This window comes from Nipponia nippon, unplaced genomic scaffold (assembly GCF_047370975.1).
Source record: "Nipponia nippon isolate SJK-2023a ecotype South Korea unplaced genomic scaffold, ASM4737097v1 scaffold_3, whole genome shotgun sequence".
In the NCBI taxonomy this organism is placed as follows: Eukaryota; Metazoa; Chordata; class Aves; order Pelecaniformes; family Threskiornithidae; genus Nipponia; species Nipponia nippon.
The window spans coordinates 55,251,930-55,271,062 of NW_028262347.1; the positions used below are offsets into that span (position 1 = coordinate 55,251,930).

At 38.3% G+C, this 19,133-nt stretch overlaps 1 protein-coding gene across 9 annotated transcripts in view; it reads left to right on the forward strand.

Annotated features, from left to right (window-relative positions):
- The first annotated feature begins 5,971 nt into the window (after window positions 1-5,971).
- The window catches only part of ATF7IP (activating transcription factor 7 interacting protein), a 110,366-nt gene continuing 97,204 nt past the window's right edge, over window positions 5,972-19,133 (forward strand). For 2 of the 9 annotated variants that reach the window (XM_087767996.1, XM_087767997.1), the window contains exons 1-2: window positions 15,376-15,988; window positions 16,531-16,611. In XM_087767996.1, the coding sequence (XP_087624122.1) occupies window positions 16,598-16,611 (14 nt within the window). In that variant the 5' untranslated portion in view covers window positions 15,376-15,988; window positions 16,531-16,597. Of the gene's footprint in view, window positions 6,137-6,170; window positions 6,476-15,363; window positions 15,989-16,530; window positions 16,612-19,133 lie in introns of those variants that run through there. The other 7 variants (XM_087767994.1, XM_087767988.1, XM_087767989.1 and 4 more) reach the window with 7 other exon arrangements.

Here is a 19,133-nt window from a genome sequence, read left to right on the forward strand (position 1 = left end):
AAATGCATTGGATAAAACTTAATGAGACATATGTTCATAAAACTTTACCTGTGTAATTTGGAGGTCAAGCACACTGCATCTAAGCAGCATTGTGGGAGTTAAAACTGAGCACTACTTTCTCAACCTCTACTGTAATAACAATGCTGCCGCAGTATTACTTTGCATCTTCCAAACCAAGCTACTTCTAGAGCAGTATCTCTGAAGTAATGGAGAGATAACTGTGTTCAGGAAGTAAGTTACACAGTCAACAGACTTGATGAAAACCAGATTGTTCCACAGCCACCACATGAATACTTCTAGTGATTCTAAATGAACTGCAAGAAAAGTCGCTAAAATCAAAAGAGCTTTTATGGCTTTAAGGTTCTCCAGTATATCAGGTGCTGTTTTTACAACTAGGTTTCACAACTTTCTCATCTCAAAGAATAAGTGGGACAACGGGAGACAAGCTCTTCTTTCCAACAAACAGATTCCTGATCGGTGCTGAGAATTGACTTAATTTTTAGACCCTTTGGAAAAGGATCTTCATTTAATAGATTCCAATTGTCAATCAGGTCACATTTTGCTAAAATTACTTTTTCTTTCAAAGTCTGATAGACTCTTTAGCTAGATGTCAAGCACAAGAATTCACAGTGCAGATGATACTTGCTTGTATCTCAAAATACCGACAGTTTAGTGTAGTAGAAACAAATTTAACAAGCTATAAAAACATGTTTTTGTCACTACTTCTTCATCGTTGAACTCTGCACTTACTACTGAACTATATCAATATTTATGGTACAAAATACAATTTTCTTATTAAAACCAGAAATTAAGTTAGATCTAGTTTGTTATGGTGGAGGTGGAAGGTAGCAAAAGGACAGGACATCGCAGGGGGAAAAATGACTGGTAGGTGTTTAACCTAAACATGTCTGCTCAGTAAATAAATGAGCTACTTAATATAGCAAAGTCACCACAGAGTAAGTTTGATCACAAAACAGCTGAGCAGCAGAATATTTACTTCATGATTAGTAAAGTTCATTTTTAAAAACTATTATGAAATCAGAGAGGAATAGACTAGATTTAGGAATGTTCCCCAAATCCTCTTATTACCCGTAAAGGTAATGGATATTATTAGCATATTTAGTCACATTACGGGAAGGTAATCTACAGTGGAAAGTAACCTAAGTGAAAATGCCTTAAATAGCTTTAATTCATTATAGTAAAATTTCCTCAAGTATTTTGTTTACATTTACCGTGTTTGTGCTCTTTGTACATTGTTAAATTTATGTTTTTGAAAAGTTTAGGAAATGTCTTAACATATTTTCATAGATTTCTTCCTGCTGGCTGTGCTTTAGGTTTCTGTATTTAAAAAAAAGTGCCCTTATATGAAAAAGGAATTTAAAAAAATCTTCACCGGAAAGGTATCGTGCAATTCCTTATTCAGTGACATTTTAAGCCTTCCTAGTGAAATTTTTGAAGTCCCAAATGAATCATTAAATCACAGATTATGTTGTCAGATAGGGATATATTTTTTTTTTCTTGCCAGAAATATTTCTGTTAGTGAAATTACTTTCTGGTATTATGGTGTTTCTTTTGCCCTGTGTAGGAACTGCTTATAATCAGAGAAGTTGTAATCAGTCCATCCTATTAGGCTATTACTATGCAAGAAATACGTATTAATCTAGTCAATTACCGAGAAAAATTAACATAAATCTTACTGGCTCAAAAATGTTGTCCACTTAGCAAGGTGACCTCTTGTACATACACATTTTCTAGCAATGATTTAAAAATAAAATGTACAAATAAAACAACACTTCTTTTTCTCTCTATTGCTAACCATTTCTTATGATCATATTTTGTTTTCGTTAAAAGTCAGTAGTTGTCTGTATATAAAAAGTACATTTTCGTACTGAGAACTATACCTCTTTTGTGCATCACTTTCCTTTTTTTCCTTTTATCACTCCCATTTGTGACTCTGCAATGTCTCCATTAGCAATTATTAAATCATATGGAGAGAGTTAATATTTGGGAAATACTCAAGGTGTTAAGTCTCATTTTTCTAACACAATGTGACATACAGAAAAAAGGATCATGTAATCAGCTTAGTAGCGATATGTCATTCATAGGTTAGGAGCTGTCATATGACAGTACCTGGAAATAAGAAAATGAAATGTTATATGCATATTTCAAGCCTTAAGTTCAGTGGAGAATTGAGAATATCAAGAAGAAATTCTCTGTTGCACATAAAATACTCTTTTTAAAAAAAAAAAAAATTTGTAATGTGCGTTGGAATCTATTGGGTTTTTCTCTGCGTTTATCATTAGAATACCTGAACACATTAGGAGAGTCCTCAGACAGGAAAGTGAACTACGTGGACATCTACTTCTCTGGGGTGTTACCATTTTAGTATCTTGTAAATCTAACTCCAGTGTAGTGTTTGCTTTACACGTCACTTTCACAGCAAAAAAATACATTTTGCAAATAAAGAAAAACTGCTGAAGTCATGTTTTCTCAACAATTTTTTAACTTTCTTCTTGCAAAGAGTCTGAGCAATATAAACTGATACCACTGCTTTTTCGAATTTATGACCAGCAAGAGCAGTTGACAGAAATCTGGACTTTCACTTCCTCACATTACTAACCTCATAATTCAAATATGGTCATTGCTCTTCAAATTTAAGGGTGTTAGCCTACTGCTTATATTGGTATCTAAAATGCCATAGCAGGGAACTTGCTGTAACAGCTACATTAATACAACCTTGGAGTTAATTAACACAACTGTGGAGTATGTGAAAAAAGTAAATAAAATACAGGTTGTTTTTTTTTGCTTTTACAGCTGAATAGGAATACTGCCTGAGAAAGAAGTTGAAAAAGAACACTGGCATTAAAAAAAAAAATTATGGGGTGTATCCTTCAGTTTTTCTATAAACCCATTTTTAAGCAATAATAAAGCATCTGATATGTATTTGTAATGATAGAAAATGGCTATGATATCATGATGAACATCTTAACATAATTTATGCTAAGTAAAACAAGAATGAAAATAAATTTTCCATTTAAAAATAATTTTGATGCTGATTTTCTGTTAATCTTTCTTGTCTTTGGTGATCAACAACAAGCAGTTCTGAAAACAAAATTAACTGATTTTGTTTGTTTGCTTTTTAATAGTTTGTCTTTCTGTAACTATTTTGGAGCAAAGAAAGTTATTGTATTCCACTTCTGTCATTGTTGTAAAGCTTTGCTGAAGAATAGGACCACATTCTGTCTTTGCAAAAAGAATTCATACACCAAGCTAAATTTCTAGGCAATTATATATATATATACACATATATATGTATATATAAAACATGGAATGCATTTCTTTCCTGTCACCCTTCAAGTGTTTAATTTATTAATAATTTTAAAAACATAACAAAACCGCACAAAAACATCTTTCTAAACAGCATTGGAAATATTTATGAGTAATTCTTAAGAAATAGCCATTGGTCTACTGGGCCTTGCAGAAACTTTCCCATGCTATTTAAGTGTGAGATTTCAATGGCAACTTTCATATTTCTGTATTTCATTACAGAACTGGCTCGCTGAACTTCTTTCAGAGGTTTCTCAGTTTCTGTCCTCGTCAACAACGCATAAACTCTGGGCAGCTGGATTCTTCTGCATTTGAAAGAACAGTAGCATGTTTATAAGTAGACTTACAAACTCTTTGGAGATTGTCACCAATCTAGAGTCTGGGGATAATCACAATCAACAGCATCCCCTCTCTTCTAGTAGTAGTCGATGGGTCCCCTCAGCTGCTGATTAAACTGTGTTTTATCACCAAATGGAGACAGATATTAGGCCTGACAAACAAGATTTTTTTGAGGCACTCAGATTTTCAGTACTATCTTTTCCTCAGACATCCAAGAAAGATTTTTGTAATCATTAGTTTCTTGGTGCATTTCTGTATTTTCTATTTATTTGTGAGGAAAAAAAAAAAAAAAACAAGCTAAGAGCAGCAAATTCATACCTAAATGCAGACTTGACAAACTTTATATTTTTTAGGGTGACAAAACCTTCTTCATTCTTCCTTTAGGTGCACAAAATGCACTGCAGTGGACAAAATACTATGTTGCTGTAACGGCTTCCATACTAGATGAAGTTTGGAATGACACCAATTGTTTTCCAAAGAGATGGCTGTACTAATAGCCAGTCTTCTGAAAACATGCATCTTTTAGCCACAAAGCATTCACTCCTGATTGACTCTCAAAGGATCTATATGCATGGACCCTGCAAAAGTGCTCACCACCAGTGAAATTTCAAGTTAAACAATAGGCATGGCTAGGAACTGCCAACTTCTGGATAATTCTAGCCTTCTCTTTCTGAAATACCTTGTCCTCTGTACACAAAAGCTCAGAAGACTCAACTAAAATTCAAGTCTCCCTTTTTCCAAAACAAAACATTCCAGTATTGCACTGGAGCTCGATAAAGCTAGCTATGAAAGTTACAGAAATTACTGTTGCATGTGCCTGCCACACTTTCTCTTAGAATTTGTCATGCCTGTAGCAAAGATGGCAGAGCAAGATATATGTTCACATTTCGGCAGTTCAAGTTCTCAGGCTAGGACACCTGCTTAAAGCACTGTTGCAGATGCGTTTGCACAAATTTATGGGGACCTGTACACATTTCCTTCTTCTGTCTTGGCTGTGCAATGGAAGCACGTAGCAGGGAGGTCACACAAACCACTGGGAATGGCAGCATCTTAAAGCACTGCCCCTCAATCCGCCAAGCACATCTGACGGGACTTTTACAATGGCCGTGTCATAGGTACTGTTTCATGACATACAGGAACAGAGCGCCCTGTTGGTCAGGCTGGTCTGTATGCGATGGACAAAAACTTAATTCATATTTAGCTTAGTCTTGAAGCAGATAAATCAGGATGCCATTTTTCATGCCTTCAGTAGGAAGAATGGGAACTTTATTGGCTTTAATGGGAGGGAATGGGACTCTCCATTACGGGGTTAGTAGGTGACTGGTACTTGAATCTCAGCACTAAATTAGCACAGATGCTATCTAAGCGTTTCTGCTGAAAATTCTACATGTGTCCTCCTGTGCTCTCGTAGCTTCTTGCGTACATGAGGATACAGCTGCCAGTCTCTCTGCTAGACCGGACCTGTGCCGCGTGGGACAGACCAGCTGTTGGCAATGGTCATTCCTGCCTTTGGCTACAGCACAAAGTGTGCCAAGTTCTGGCTCAGATTAAAGCAGGTCCCATGGTTTTCTCCCCCTCCCACCCACACCCCTGAGGCAGAAATGGAGGGCGGGTGGGAAATGGCCAGTTGTGGGTTTGACCTGCAGCTCACCGAGGATAAGCCATGTGCCGTAGATCCACTTAAAGCACAGCCAGCAGTAGTTTGGTTTCTTGGCACTCTTGAAACCCAAAGCTGGTTATTAAAAAAATCCCAAGCCTGTGTGTTTTGGCCAGGTGCAGCCTGTCGTAGAGATAACGTCAAGTTACCCTGCACACAGCCCACAACCAGAACCAGAGGGGCAGTAAGGGAGCCGCAGCAAGTGATGCAGGAAGCTGATAACACAGGTTATTTTCAGAGATGCCCAGCGGACCTCGGGCAGGCTGTCGAAGGTGTCAGACAGGCTGCAGAGCCACACAGCCCACAGCCGCTGTGGCAGGAAGCTGAGGGCGAGAGGGAGGCAGGGAGGAAGGACGGGCCGATGCCGGCCCATCCCGCCCTGCCCCCGGCCCCACCACAGCGCCCCCTGGCACCGGCGGCGGCAGCGCGCGCCTCAGCCCCAGCGCGTTATCGCGAATAACCGTCGGCCGCCGCCCGCCAAGGGGCGGAGCCACCTGCTCATTTAAATAACTCGGCGGCTCATTTGCATGCCGCCAAGATGGCCGGCCCTGGGATTGGCCGGCTCCGAGGCAGCCCCCACTGCCGGCCCCTGTGCCCACGGAGGGGGCGGGGTCAGCCGAGAGAGGGGAGGGGACACGGGGCCTATTTGCATAACGGCCCGGCGCGTGCGACGAGGGGAGGCGGCGTTGGTGCCCGGAGCGGGTTCCGATTTTGAATCTACGGCGGCCGCGGCACCGGGAAGGCGCGAGCGGCGGCGGCGGCGGCGGCGGCCGAGCGCTGAGGCAGGAGCTGCGGCGGGACGTGGGGGCGCAGGTACCGCACGTCCCCTGCGGGGCGCGAACGGCCGGGCAGCGGCAGCACTCTAGGCGGAACGCTCCCCCGCGCGGTGGCGGCGGCGGCAGTGCGCATGCTCCGGGGCTGCAGCTTTGCACACGCGCCGCTGCGCGCACCCACGCTCGCTCACAGGCGCAGCGCAGCTAGGCGCGCGCTGCATGGGAGCACGTGACGCTGCTCCAGTGCAGGCGGCGGCGCGCATGCGCGGTGCGGTTTTCGCGCAGAGGTGGCAGCAGGTGGGGAGCGGGGTGCGGGGAGGCGCCTTCCTCCGCCCCCCACGCGTGGAGGGATCCCCGCGGCGGCCGCTGCGGGTCACAGGTAGGTCTGGCGTGGGGCAGGGCACAGCTGGGGCACTCCGCCGAGCCCTGAAGGCGCAGAGAGCTGGGCAACACCAGGCAGTTGTCTGCTTGCGTTCTGCCTTATGCACCGGTGAGGTGAGGCGGAGGCGCCGCCCCCGCCGCACGGGGCGGGTGTTTGGGTGGGACGGCGGCACGTCCGGCTGCCTGGCGCCTCGAAAGCCTTTTCTTACTCCCTGTCCGAATTGGGGATGTCGTGACATGGGTGGTGCTGTACGCAGCCAGTGGATATCCTCGCAAATACAGCGGGTGTGGATCTTGAGTGTGGCGGTGGATGGGCTGTGGAAGCAACGAGGAGAAACTGTTTTTCTTGTTATTGCGCTCAGTAGCGCACTGATGAACTTCAGATTAAAGTTTCTGCGGTATACGGGCATGCTAATTTACTAGAAATGAGGGTGTTTCAGTGGGGGGAAAAAAAGGTGGCCTAGTTGCGCATTATTTGTGTGATGTCATCAGTAAACAAGGCCAGAGTGGCTACTCCAGGTTTCTGTGAAGGCCCACATCAAACAAAATGGCAGAAGTTAACAGTTTAAGTAGTATATTCATGTAAAGAAGGTACATTTGAACTTCTAATTTTCTTTGAACTTAAGCATTTAAAGTATTGAAACTGTATTCATGGTTAAGCGTTTCACATTTTAATTCTGATGTGACATTGGAGCCTGTTAGAGGTGTAGCATTGTCCTCAAGCAGTTTTTTCTTTCAGCAGGTATTTATCCTTCTTATTAGATCTCTTAATCTTTGACAGATATCCAGTGGAAATGCCTACATTAGAATATTTTGTTGGATAACCATAATCTTGAAATAAATCTGTGTATTGTAATGTCACTGTGACCCTTAACACAGATACACTTGGTGGATGGAAAAATTGAATGGAATTGTTGATGGAAAAATATTCTCTTAAAATAAAGGAGCGAACAGCTCAATTTTTCTAGGTAACAATCAATGAGCTTAAAACTGCAGCCTTCGTGCAGTCACAGAAAAATAATACTTGTGCATCCAGGCAGTTTATTTAATGTGCTAATTGACGGAAGTAAGTATGTTAATAAACGTGTTTGGTCAATATCTCCGATTATACAAGCAAATACAATATTATTATGAATAAATTTATTGGCATTTGCATCTGCAAGATCAGGATATTCTGCAAGTATGCTGTTTGGCTTTCTTTTGCAAGTTAAAATATATTTTGGGCCATTATCTGTTATACCAGTTTGATCTAGTTACAATTATTACAGTTATTAATATTTACTTTATATTTAGGGTTTTAAAAATAAAAACGTGAAGAATGTGCTTAACTTCTGCTTAAATCTGAAATTAATAAGGTATATATGAACTCTGTACATATATAGCAGATATCAATGTAAGAAATAAGTATGTTTTTCTGGTTAGGTACTGGTTTGTGTAGTCCTACAGGAAGGTATGAAGGAGAGGATCACCTCGAATATTAAGAATTTGGGGGGGGGGGGAAACAAACAGAAAAAACACTGCTGTTTGATATGTGATCTTGGGTAGGTAATTACTCAGTTTTCAGATCTCTGAAATGGGGCTAATGGTAGTTGTCAGGCCCATCATAAAATGAATTCAGTAATGATTGCGTGAGGACTCAGGCAATTCATGAATCATGGCAGCTACACCCACTGTTTATTCCTCAAGTTTGGCAGTTATCTTATTATTTGATATGCTCCAGAAGTATCAAATCAAGTTCCTATGTACGTATAATCCAGAGAGGAATTGTACTAATAATTTCAGGTAGCAATACATTTTTTTGATAAATGCCAAATAATTAAAATACAGAAAAACTTGCTTTGTCACTGTTTATAAGTAACTGCTCATTGTGTGTTCTTTTTCAAAGAATCTCAAGAGATCTTTGTGTTCTCATCGTTATGTTCTTAGTTTAGTAGACTTACTACATCGCTTGGAGTAAAAGGCTTTTTATCAGCTGCAACCTTGCTACCAAGTGTAGCAGTGCTGAACTGATGCTTCCTGTGATAATGTGGAACAGGGTTGTATTTTGCTGTATGAATTAATTTAACAAGGCTATCTTGAATGCTATGTAGGCTTGAAACTGATCATAACAGAATTGATTCATAGAAGGATACAATAATTGTATACATCAATTGAAACAGTCATTTTGATGCTTTCATTGAGGAACCTCTTAATTCTCATTTCCTAGCCATTACGAAGCCTGTTTTCAATAAGATGCTAATCCCAATAGATAAGCTTAGATGTGATACTCTGCCACATTTGCTGATACCTTCTGCTTTAGCTTGTATTGTTATGCCCATTTCACATATTCAGAAGATCAACATTAACTATAGTATGTTAGTTTTCCTGTAAAGGCTACTTTAGTAGTGCTTCCATTTGGGGCATAAAGACAGGAAATGTGGTATAATACAGACATATGTTTTCCTCCCAGCATGGGAGGTGATCTTGCTAGCCAAGAGACTGAACAACCTATGAATAAAAACAGTTTAATTATAAATACTGATTTTACAGAATTTGTTGCAAACAGAAACAGTTTACACGTTAAACAATTTTTTAAATCCTATTTTAGTAACTGATTCCTAATTAGTAACTAAATCCTAATTTTCATTGTGTTTTATTGTGATTTTTGGGAGAAGGCATTTTTTCTGTTACGGACAGACAATATTTCCACAGTGAAAAGTAGCTGACTAAACCAGATACTCTATTTTCCTTCCAGAACAAGAGAAAAAAAAAAATCAAATTTCTCCCCATCTAGATGTCTTTAATAGTATTATCATAAATTAGGCTTATCTGGGCATATTGTCAGATATTATATTTATGCCGAAAACCTTAAGGTTGTTCACGAAATGTAGATAGTAAGGCCAAAAGGTACTTTACCAGTATGTTGCTCTTACTTAAATAGTTTGCAAGTTGAATTCATTTTTTCCATTTGCTCTCCACCTGGTGTTTTTCTATGTTATTGGCTAGTTATATGTTTATATTATGAGTTTATTTTGGAAATTACTGCAGTGACACAGATGTACATCAGAGTTTTCATAAGGGATATTTGATGAGGAAAATAAGTTGCAAGTTATAAAATATATTATGATATGGGAATGTGGGTTTTTTGATATTTTTTTTCCCTAATATATTTTTGAATAATATTTCTCTTAAATGCAGTGAAATCTAAGATTGTTAATATTTTTCAGTTAAATCTGTGGCTGGACTCTTTACTTCTCTTTAGTATGTGGCATTACTTAGAGATTTACCTACACGCACAAAACAATTGGGAACTCATACACTGGCCAACACAAACAATGCTTTCATGATATATATTTGTAATTCTGGTATTTCAGTTATACTCATCACACTATATGCTGTACTGTATGAAAAAATACTCTCCTGTTTCCACCATACTGTAAGAAACTGTTCATCAAGCAGCAGTGACTTATCGGAATGCAGGATAGAGAGTAAGATAGCGTTGTTGTGTGGGTCAACAGAAAACTTTGTATTTTTTTGACAGCTCATTAAGAAGCAGAAAGTTAGGTTCTCTAAAGCAAACGCTGTTCAGTTGGACAGTTACAGAATGTCTTAATCTCTGAATAAAGTTTAGATCTGAATTGGGTAATACTTCATACTTAAAATTCCTGTAGCTCAGTCTTGTTTTGGATATTAAAGCCTGGTGGCTGATCCCAAAGAAGGTAACTGTAAAGTCTTCTAGCTTTGAGATTTTCAGTCAGGAGGATCTGGAGCATAGATTTTGTCAGCCTTTGAGTTCTGGTTATCTTTTTAAAAACAAAATTTTGCATGATGTTGTGGGATCTTAATTTTCATTTGCCCAAAGAGATTTTGTGTATCATTTGTAGTGTGTTTAGGTGTCTTACCTTTTTTGTTTATATGGGGGTTTTTGTTACTTTTTTTTTCCTCCCTATTTCTGTAGCTATAGGGGTCAGAAAATCCTTGAGTTCCTATGATCAGATGCTTCCAGAGACTAAACCATTCTACATTAAAGTTCATTGTTAGCCTACAGATCAGACTATAAAAGTGAGTGTGATCAATTTTAGAGATATAAAATACTGGTACCAGTTATCCAGAAACTGGATCTGCAGAATGCATTAGTATTTTTTTACGATGGTAGAGATTGAACTAAACCAATATATTCTCTAGCTTTTCAGGGTGTAAACAATTGAATTGTGATTCAGAAATGGGAGTGTGTTTTGGTTGGCTGGGGGGGGTTTTGTCTTTGGTTGCATATTCTGGTTTTAGTTAATGTTCTAGTTCTTACCTCTGTTCTGTCTTCACTATTTGTGTGCATATATATATATATATATGCAGAAAACCAAAGTTGAGAGTAGAATTTCAACTAAACTTGAGTTTTATGTAGCTTTGTGTTTTATGTTTTCATTTGAGATTACGTTAGTATTAAAGAAAAACCAGAATGCTGTTAGTGAAAAATAAATGCCTGCATGAAACTTAAAAAATACACGAATAAGATTATTAAATGGCACTTAGGAATTCCACTTATAAATGTGTTTAACAAATATAAATTATCTTTTTTTGCTTAAGCAGAAAATTGCAAAACAAGTACATGACAAAAATGTTTGTGTCGCATCCCTACAAGTTTTAATAGAAAACTGCTCAGTTCTAGTATAGTAGTCCAATTTTATGTGATCATTGTTTGTCAGTTGTTCTATCCTTAGTAATTCTTGAAAGAGTTGTTGGTTTTCAGTAAATTTGACAGAGTAGTAAGTATCAAAGATAATTAATTCCTGAAAATTTTGTGAAAACAAGCAGCTGGGCCAAGGAGAGGCTACCATTGTCCCCAGTGAGGGAACTTGGCAGTTACACGTTGTTTTGGGGGGGGTAACTTGCTGTCAGTCAGGACATAGGTATTGTCTGTCAAAGCAGTATGGAGGCTGTCATGTCAACATGCAGCTTCGGACTAGCCATGTACGTGCACTTGCTTGCCCAGTGTAGTAAGGCACCAATGATAACCTGAGGTTACTCTGATAAAAAGTAGCAAGACAATGTTTATAAATCTGCCAGAGATGTGGTTTCATTAGTTCCATTGCTCACTCATTATCTTATTTAGTACCTCTGATGTATACTTCTTAAAATTGCCAGTGTATTTAACAGCGAGTCTGCCTCCACCTGATTCCCTCTGCCCCTTTTTGTTAGTAATGATTCCTTGGTGGTATAGCTGAAGGCATAATGGTAACTATATCTAGTATTAAAAAAAAGCCTGATCTTCAGTTGTATGTCAGCTTCCATCATAACACTGTGGATGAATTCAGAACACTCTGTATATGTATTTATATTGTATAAATGCCCTTTATTTTCCTTTGGGATTTATGAGTAACTTTACCAAAAAAAAAAAAAAAAAAAAAAAAAAGCTATGCCCTTTAAGATGTTTTATTTTGAGCTGTGCATGTTCTAAATGAGTAAAAACTGTACTCGTGAGTTACCAGCTCTTATTTCTTCCAGGAACAAACATCAAATCATGTGAGATGTTAGTAAAATAGATGGCTGTGTGCAAAGTTTTTTTTGGAATAATTTATTTTCTAAGATATTTAGGTAAACTAATAGAGTTTGTTTGCTGTGTGTAACTTGGATATTTTTAATACAAGAAAAATGTTTTTCTCTTCTAGATTCAGTTTCTGAAAATGCTCTTAAGTAAATTCACATACTCAAAGCACAGGTTTTATGAATGATATAACTGTGGATATGTCAGCTAGCTGTTGAAATAAGCTGTATATTTGCTCCATCATTCTGTGCTGTCCTAAGCATTATCATCCATTTCACAATAGTGTAAAGAAGTGTTACAGTTAAAAAAAACTGACATGAAAGAAAGTTCCTTCTACCTTTGCCTCCAAGTTATTGCAGTTTCCAGAAGGTCATTTTAAAAAGATGTTGCATTCTAATTTTATTTAAGTCTTTCAAAACGTGTTTAGTAGCAGACTAGCACATAAACATACGTGCTTGCTGACTTCAGTCAATACATTGAAAATTTCCTTCATTGGTCGTACCATCAAGTGGCTTGGAATTATGGGAAGACCTCAAATGTCATGCAGACTTTGACTTTCTGGAGTTTAGTGTTCCTTGTCTCATGGTCATCATGGACTCTTTCTTTTCCCCAATAATTTAAGTAGCTTTTATCTGCAAAGTTCTTGCAGTCCTTAAGTGAGAGCTGAGATGTTTCTAGAAGTTGGCCTACTGGCCTGTGTAAATATAGGAATAAAGGAGGGTTTCAGTAGATGGTCTATTGAGACTTCAGTTCAGATCCCTACAAAAAGTAGTAGTCTCTCATTAATTTCATCAGTGTAAGAACTGTTTTGTCCACTTAATGTTAACTAACATGCAAAAAAACCCCAAAAAATAACATGAAAAGAAGAGGGTAAATGAGAAAAGTGGATGAGATGTGGTTTGTACACAAGGCAATGTGGATTATATGCAGCAGACTGGTTTCTAAGCGTGTAAGTAGAGCAAAAGAACTTATTTATGCTTTCGCTGCTTTTTTACTGCCCTTGTAATGTGAAATGACATAAAACGCTGTTTGAAAGTCCAGAATTTTCTGCCTCCCCTTGAGTCTTTAGGGTAGGAGGCCTAGTATAAAGTCTGACTCTATGTAATGATATTTGAGAGGTGTGTTGGGGGATGATATTACTTATATAGGGCAGCAATTAGGGAAATGACAGGGTACTATTCTCTTGAGTTTCTTGTTTGATGTTCATGAGAAGGTTGGAAAGTGGAAGCTCTGTTTTAAGATTTAACTTATGACTAGAATAATTGAACTTGCTGAGATGATACTGCAGTGTGTTGGCATACCATCAAAAGAGGGCAGAGTTAAGGTTGTTTGGAGTTCTTATTGTGTATTTAAGAGAAATCTAAACATAACAGGTTAAGTTTAAATTCCATCCTGAATCCTTTTAAAATGCCCAGTTTTCTTATTTTTTATTTTCAGAGAACCTGTATAGATGCCACCCTAAGTAGCAATGAGAAATTGTAGTCTCATGCTAATATAGGAATTCCACATTAGTGTAGGTTCACTTTAATATTTCCTGGACCAAAGCATTCTCAAATGAGTTACTTCACTCCTAATTTTGTGTTTAATTAAATGTCAGGTTTTATTTTAAAATTAGTTTGGGTAATATTTTTTTAACATATCAACACACCTGTGTATGTTAACCGAAGTATACCGAAGTGAACTCTTGAGTAAATGCATATGGTTTCTTACCATTCAGCTAGATCTTTTGCAACTAGGCGTCTGTATTAACGTATCGGTACTTCTGCGTGTTCATGAAGCTTTCTGACAAGGTAAGGCAATTGACTGCAGCAACTGGCGTGTGACATGGGTTCTGTTTTCTCTGGCTCAGTGGAAGTGTTCTCTGGAATTTTTTTGCCAAGTAGTTATGCCTATTCAAACCTTTTCAAGTCATTGAGTTTCCATATATCCATCTCCAAGGCTGAATGTTAGAGAATGCAGTGTTTTACAAGTGCAGCTCTTGGGTCCTGGATTAGAACCTCCCTAGGTTTTTGTAGAACTTCTAGGACTGGAGGTCAGAATTCACCTTTTGATGTAGGAATTTTGTACGTGTGCTAAACATAGAATTCTCTTCTGTTTAAAACATTGCTATTGTGGAAATCAAAGTGTATGTATATTTTTCATATAAATGAAATACTAAGTTTGAATGTTACAAGGTACTGTAAATCCCTGTAAGCTGAGAGTGTTCTATGTATGAAATTCAGAATAAGCAACATGGAGTTATAACTGGCTAATAGAAAACATTTCTTTTGAATTTGTTGTAAGCTTTATTTTTGATTTAATAGTAGGTCTTGGTGAAGAAAAGCTTCAGTGTAGTGGCTAATTTTAAATTCATTGTAATGAAGTTGTTCTCCAGTCTTCACAAATTTGTTTCCGAGAGACTTGTCTTTTGGGCATTTGAACTTCAAGCATATTTTAATTTAGTCCTCTGAATCTGTACTGTATTATCAAAGACAGTAATAATCAGTGTAGCTGTTTACATGTATGTGGCATGTGCTTTTTCTTGTGTTGCAAATCATGCTTTTCCTTTTGTCCTTGTATTAGCCAGATGGTGTATTTCAACATTTTTAAGTTTGAAATACTAACCGTGGTGCTGATGAGTGCATCAGACAACTACTGCTGGCGTGATTAATCAGTCCTGAAATAACCAGCTACAGCTGGCAACAGACATGCACAGTTACGTAAGTTTAGACATTTTCATAAAAAAAGTAGATGGAGGGCACGTTCTCCCACTTTTTTTTGCGGGGAGCTTACCATCTTGGGCTAATTTTGGATCACAAAGACTATTTTTTGGTAGAAGGTTAGGAATAATACAACATTCATGTCCTTCAGGATCGCCCCATGTGCACTTGCAGCTATTTTGTTTTAAAATAACCGTATTTGGATTTTGTAGAAGAGGTGTACATGATGAAATGAGGCAGATACAGAGGAGTTCCCTCCAGAACAGATCCACTGTTGCCTGGACAAGAGCGGGTGATTGGCATTAATAAACAAATATTAAGAAGAACCTGTATTAACGCAGGCAAGCAGAACTTAAGATAAAATTGTGTATTTTTTTGACAACCCCACTGTCCCCCCCCCGTAGGTTCCCAAAACAGTTCTTTAGGAACAAACTACTCGGTATCATTACAAGAAGATTCCAGCAAAATTGCTGAAGGTGCTCTAGATATGTCTCTCCTTTGAAAAACTTACACAACATACTGCGTCATTTATAGAGAATTAGATACTTGATTTCTGCAGGCACTGAAGTTCTGGAGTGTTCTTGGGTTTTTTGCTAGCTTCCTTATTTACAAAGTAAACTTCCTTTTTTTCCCCCCCCCAAGTAAAACTGTTCTATTGGGCAACTAGTATTACACAATATTTCAAAATAGGTGGTGCTGTAAAAAGGTATAGATCAGACTCTTAAGATTATGGTTTTGGTTTGTTGGGTTTTTTTTAAGACAGAAATGAGGCTGCTCTTGAAAAGTATTCCCTAATGTTTGTCAGTTCTATGCATGACCTGGCTCTGTATCTGTGGCTGTTAATATGTGACATGGATTATGAACTGCCTGAAGTTGGGAGGGATTTGAAGTATGCAAATCCTGGATCACAGACCTAGCAGGGCTGCCTCTCCGTGGTTTTTGGTTTATTTTAGTTTTCTCTTTACCAGTGGTGCTGTGAGTAGCTGCAGTGTTGCAGCCGTGCATTAACCACTTCCTGCCTGTCAAAGAAACCATTCCTCTGGCCCCCCTCTGCCTGTTGCAGTGTGGCAAAGAGGGAGGTGCTTTGCTGTACAAATGTTTTATCCACTGCTGAGTTGTCACTGAGTGGCTGGTCTTGAGTGCACATTGCAGCCATCTTAATCACGTTTTCAGTGCAGCTGAGACAGTGCAGTTTCAAAATGGCTGACAAAGTGCTCTTCATTGCAGCAGTTTAGCTTGACTGTATGCAAATGAGCAGAGCTGTTGCCATCACATGCTCCAGACCGTAGAGGTAAGCACCAGCTCTGCTTTGCTGAGAAACAATTTCAGACTTTGTTTAGGCAAAATTAACTAATTCTAAGCTGTATAAAAGATCTTAAAATACTGTCTTATCAACAGGGGGGTGTTTTTTGCTGGTGTTTTGTTTTGTTTGGTGTTTCTTGGGTGTGTTTGTTTTTTTTTTTCCTCCCCTCTCTCACTGAATTAATGCATAGACCTCTATCCTTTCTCAGTTACAGGGTAGATTGGGTGGGACAGGAGAGGTCAAAGGTCATACCCATGTGTCTTGCTAATAAAACTTTCACTTTGGTTTACTTCCTTACCAGGCCAGAAGAGCTCTCACTTTATGCTGCCCTCTGTCAAGCCTGCCTTATACTTTAACTAAAACATAAAATAAACTCCGTATAAACTTTGCTAAATTTTTGTAACCAAGTGGTTAGATTTACATTTGATTATTTTCAAAATGTAACTTTTTCCAATGGTAGATAAGAACTACAAAACCTGTGTAAATACATCGGAATAGCAATGATTATGTAAATGTTAACTATTTTGCAGGTAGCAGTTATTTGCTACTCAAGAATAGCACTACTATAAATTCTGCAGAACTACTACAAATGATAGAATGAAAGTTTCAAGGTAAATTATTCTTTTATTTCTTTTGTATAACTTCTGAGTTTCGAAGGGCTAGTGGTTTCACGTGGCCTAGACTTTTCCTGTGTGTGTTACTGGTTGGCGGCCTAGCTATCTGTCATCCTGAATGTTCATTAAAAGGCAGTTGATAGGTGTCAGTGTCCAGGGATGTGAAGGTGGGAGAAAAGCAGTGCTCAGCTTTTTTCCATTGGGGAGGGGGAGAACAGAAAAGGAGGAGGAGAAAGACATTTTTCCTCACAACTCACTCATTTTCTTGTTTTGCGTTTGTCTCAAATACCTAGTTAAGGTCTTTATGGGATCTTAAGCTGGTTATGAGTTAATCTGAGAGTAATTAAATAGGGAGTTACTTGAAGTTCTCCAGAAACATATCAGGAGCAGCAGCAGAACTGGATAACTCATCAGGATGTAGCTCATAGTATTTTCTTGTCTGCAGTTGAACTTAGTGCTAAGGATGTGAAAGTCAGTACTAAACGCCTAAAAGTTTAGTCCTTCCTCAGTATTTTTGCATATTAATTTGGTGCTTTTCACATACTCTGTAACAAAGCCCTTGGTGGTTAAATTATTTTTTAAATATCTGTTCCCATAAATGATCTTCTATAGTTAACGACAATACACTGTTTATAAAGAAATGAAGTATTCTGGGCAAATGATGTGCACATCAGGTTCTCAGGAGGTGTGCTTTCTTCATGTTTACCATGTGCATTTGGTATGAAGAAATAAAAAGTAAAATACAGCATTTTAAGCCCAGGTTGATTGTCGACTTCAGCTAACTGTAAATTTGTATGTAACTGGTTATAGGATTTTCCTGCTTTAGGATAAAAGATCAGTGACAGGAATAATGCGAATGTGTGGTCACAGGTGATGATGAAATTCAGGTAGGTAGGTAGTTTTATTACTTGTTTTATTGCTAGTAGAATTTTGTTTAGTGGGTTTTATTTAAGACAGATTTTTGTTCATAGTGGCTTTTCTTGATTGGGTAAAATAAATTAAGATCCCAAGAATATTTGGGCAATTCTGTTGTTTGAGTTTTCAGACTGAAAATTTCTACTGAAATGCATTTATCTTGATAAGATGTGAAGTTTTGCCGTACATTCACCTCATCTAATGAATGCAGATTAGTAATGTAGTGAGATTCCTTCTTCCCATCCCCCAAACAATAACTTTTCTGGTTTTCTGCAAGATACTCTGGGTCAAGTCACCCTGACCCCAGTCTTATAAATGATTACTGAGGTTTGTGTTTGTGTGGTTTTTAGTCAGTTATTGTTGTTGACTAATTGCAAATGTTAATAACTGATATTGTTCAAAGCAAGCAGAAACAATTTATTCTTTATAGCAAGATCACCGAACCCCCACTTTGTAGTCATTGAAGGTGATAAAATTTTATGTCTAAAAGGTACTTTACCATACACATCCTGTGGTGGTTTTGGTTTTGGTTTTTTGGGGGGCGATAGGGAGGGGGGGTGGTTGGTTTTTTTGTTTGTTTGTTTGTTTTTAAGGACCACGTGAAAATGTTATAGAACAGTAGGCGTATGAAAATTGTCAACTACTTTTGGTTCTGTTCGTTTGGGCTTTTTCATTAACACTCTCTTTAATGGGAGCGTGAAAAGGAAAAGTATATTTTTCTACATTCACTGTAAGGAGTGGTTCTTCACATGTATTACATTTGAGTAAAATATACGTTCACACCATGTCTTTCATACAGTCCTTTTCATGCCTTTTTTGTTGCCCGTGTTTTTTTTTCTGAGCTGAGTAAGCTTACTTCCATTTTACAGCAAAGACGCAGAGAGATTGACAGAGTTCAGAGGAAAGTTTTTGTCTCAGTGTCTTCCCTTTCCTTTGGTTTTCGTTTACTTTGCTCTTTAACAGGCTGTTCTGAAAACAGTACTAGAAGTACTGTACAAAGTGACTGGCCCAGCAGTGAGCTGTAGTAGTGTTTTGTTGTAGTGAGCTGGGTGGGTGGTGTGGTTTGGGGTTTTGGGGGGGTTGTTTGTTTGTTTTTTTTTTTTTTCTTTCCTAAAGTGGGTGTTGGAATGCATAAAGTATGGTAGGTTTTGAAACCTGTGTTGCATATGGAATACAACCCTGTTTCCCAAAGTCCAAGCACACTGTAATGCTTGCTGTACAGTAGCACTGGTAGCTGACAGCATGATTTCTTCTCTGTTCCCTCCCATGGTGTTAATAGTTTGTTCTTTAGTAGTCAAAAAGAAAATGAAAAACACTGATTTACCTGCATGGGAACAAGGCACTTAAGTGGATGCTTTAAAAAAAAAAAAAAAAAACCTTTTATTAAATATATAAATTGGATGTTAATGATTTGAATTAGAAATAGTTGTGTGTAATGAATTAATGACTTCAACTGAATTGATCGCTATACATTTTTAATGCAAGATGCATTGTCAGACTCTGCTCAGTGTTCTTGTGTCTGCATTTTCTCCAGTTCTGAGACCTGCTGCATTCTAGAACAATTAGCTTTGGACTGCTGATAGGTAAACTTGAAAGATAGGCTT